Genomic DNA, 2,145 nt, shown 5'->3' with positions numbered 1-2,145 from the left:
GAGGCGTTTGAAACCGACCAGGCGTTTGAAAACACCCGCCCCTTCTGCGGGTCCCAGGAGACCGCTGCGCGGCGGTTGAGGACGCCTCCGTCCCCCACCCACTTGTTTTCTCAACACAGGTCAGTTGGGTGCGTCGGGGACACCAGAGAGGAGACGTGGCGGACACGGCGGGGCTCCCCCTCAGCTGTCGCCAGGGCTACTTGGGCAGCGCTGCCCAGCCACTAGCGTTCAGACCCCAAACACTTCTTTTGACTTGCTGGTTTAGGCCGGCTCCCCAGCTGATTGTGCTTTTTGTTTGGTTTCATTTCTTCCGTTCTGTTTTTAATCCAGGAAGAGGCACTCCAGAACAGCTGACTAGACGTCCCTCACACGAAAGGAGCGGTATTTCCAGACACACAAGGCCCTAGTTTTTTGTTTGTTTTTTAACATTTATTTTGCTTGGCACCCCGGGGGGGGGGCGCAATTGGTTAAAGCGCAGCACTCTTGAACTCTCCCCAGCAACTGCAGCACTCTTCGGGAGTATTTGTAGAACGTGGGCCTAACCCAACGATTTTCGTTGCCGACACAACAGAAGGCATAACTGCATGTGGAAATTATGTGAACTCCCTGGCCATAAAGGTGTCATCCTGTAACTTCCAAAACTGGTCATACAGTACTTCCCATTCCATATGCTTTTTCGTAATGTGCTCTTGCAAAACTTCCATTGAGACAGTCTATTTCTCCACCCATTAGAATCTTCATGGGTCCTTGAACTGCTGTGAACAATGGAAAAATAAAAAAGATACTACTAGCAATATAATAGGTTCCCTTGGAGGCAAAATTTTGAGAAAGCTAGTCAAGATTTTAAGAAAACTTTCACACAACGGTAAATATTTCTATCTGAAAATTTTCATCCAAATTAGGATTCATTACAGACTCTGAGCTGCACGAAGATAACATCATGTTGAAAACTGACAAATTAAAGATCTTTGTAAGGCCTCATTTTATACTCATCACTCACTGCACAGTCTCTGCCCAACAGTGGCATGCCACATTGGATACTCTTTGCTTCCTAAACTTGACTTTTCCATCAATTAACTTGAGGGTGAAAAATGTGAACACAGTTCTTTCCTGGGTGAATTTTCTACACAAGTTTGTCCCAAACTAAGCAAGAAAATTGCCAACAATGAACTGTTTATGTTGTAAACAAAACACACATGAAGGGCTCATCATACCAAGGATTTATTTCTCAGTCAGAAAAAAGTATAAATGGCGATTGTTGAGGTAGAATCTGGAAGACTGCTCTCCCCAACCAATGGTGCTATCGTACATTAGGGGGCGGCCCTCATCTGATGGCTCCCAAGACAAACCATAGCTGGGGGAATGCACATTTTTGCCATCCCTTGTGGTCATATTCTCCTGGCCCAACCATGGAAAAGGGAGGCTGAGAAAAGCAGTTTCCCCACAAGAAAACATTTTGTGAATACATTTAGTCTCTATCACAAAATTCTCATGCATGATTTACTAATTTACACTAGATTGATGTGTAGAGAACATTCTTATTCTGTATCATCCTAGATGACACAGATGAAACTCCTATGTGAATTTCCTGGTGACTATCGAGAACTGGTCCCAGTAGGAAGTTTTCTTACATTCTTTACATGCATCGGATTTTCTCTCCTGTGTGAGTTTCCTGATGTAGACTGAGGTTTGTCTTACAGGAGAAGGTTTTTCTACATTCTTTACATTCATAGGGTTTTACTCCTAGGTGACTTCTCTGATGTTTACTAAGGTCTGACTTCTGGTAGAAACTTTTCCTACATTCTTCACATTCATAGGGTTTCTCCCCCGTGTGAATTCTCTGGTGTACAGTGAGGGCAGATTTCTGGTAGAAAGATTTCATACATTCTTTACATTCAAATGGTTTCTCTCCTGTGTGAATTCTCTGGTGCACAGTGAGAGCTGACTTATGATAGAAAGATCTCCTACACTCTTTACACTCATAGGGTTTCTCTCCTGTGTGAGTTCTGTTATGTCTATTAAAGACTGACTTCCAATAGAAAGTTTTCCCACATTCTTTACACTCATAAGGTTTCTCTCCTGTGTGAGTTCTTTGATGATAACTAAGGGCAGACTTGTAGTAGAAAGTTTTCCTACATTCTTTAC

At 43.3% G+C, this 2,145-nt stretch overlaps 1 protein-coding gene across 1 annotated transcript in view; it reads right to left on the bottom strand.

Annotated features, from left to right (window-relative positions):
* Window positions 1–487: 487 nt before the first annotated feature.
* The window catches only part of LOC101624600 (zinc finger protein 717-like), a 9,810-nt gene continuing 8,152 nt past the window's right edge, over window positions 488–2,145 (bottom strand). The window contains exon 6 of the mRNA XM_012733585.1: window positions 488–752. Within this exon, the coding sequence (XP_012589039.1) occupies window positions 646–752 (107 nt within the window). The 3' untranslated portion in view covers window positions 488–645. The remainder of the gene's footprint in view (window positions 753–2,145) is intronic.

The sequence above is a fragment of the Condylura cristata genome, unplaced genomic scaffold (genome assembly GCF_000260355.1).
Source record: "Condylura cristata isolate star-nosed mole 26May11 unplaced genomic scaffold, ConCri1.0 scaffold00041, whole genome shotgun sequence".
Taxonomy (NCBI): Eukaryota; Metazoa; Chordata; class Mammalia; order Eulipotyphla; family Talpidae; genus Condylura; species Condylura cristata.
This window is presented reverse-complemented; position numbering and strand designations above follow the sequence as displayed.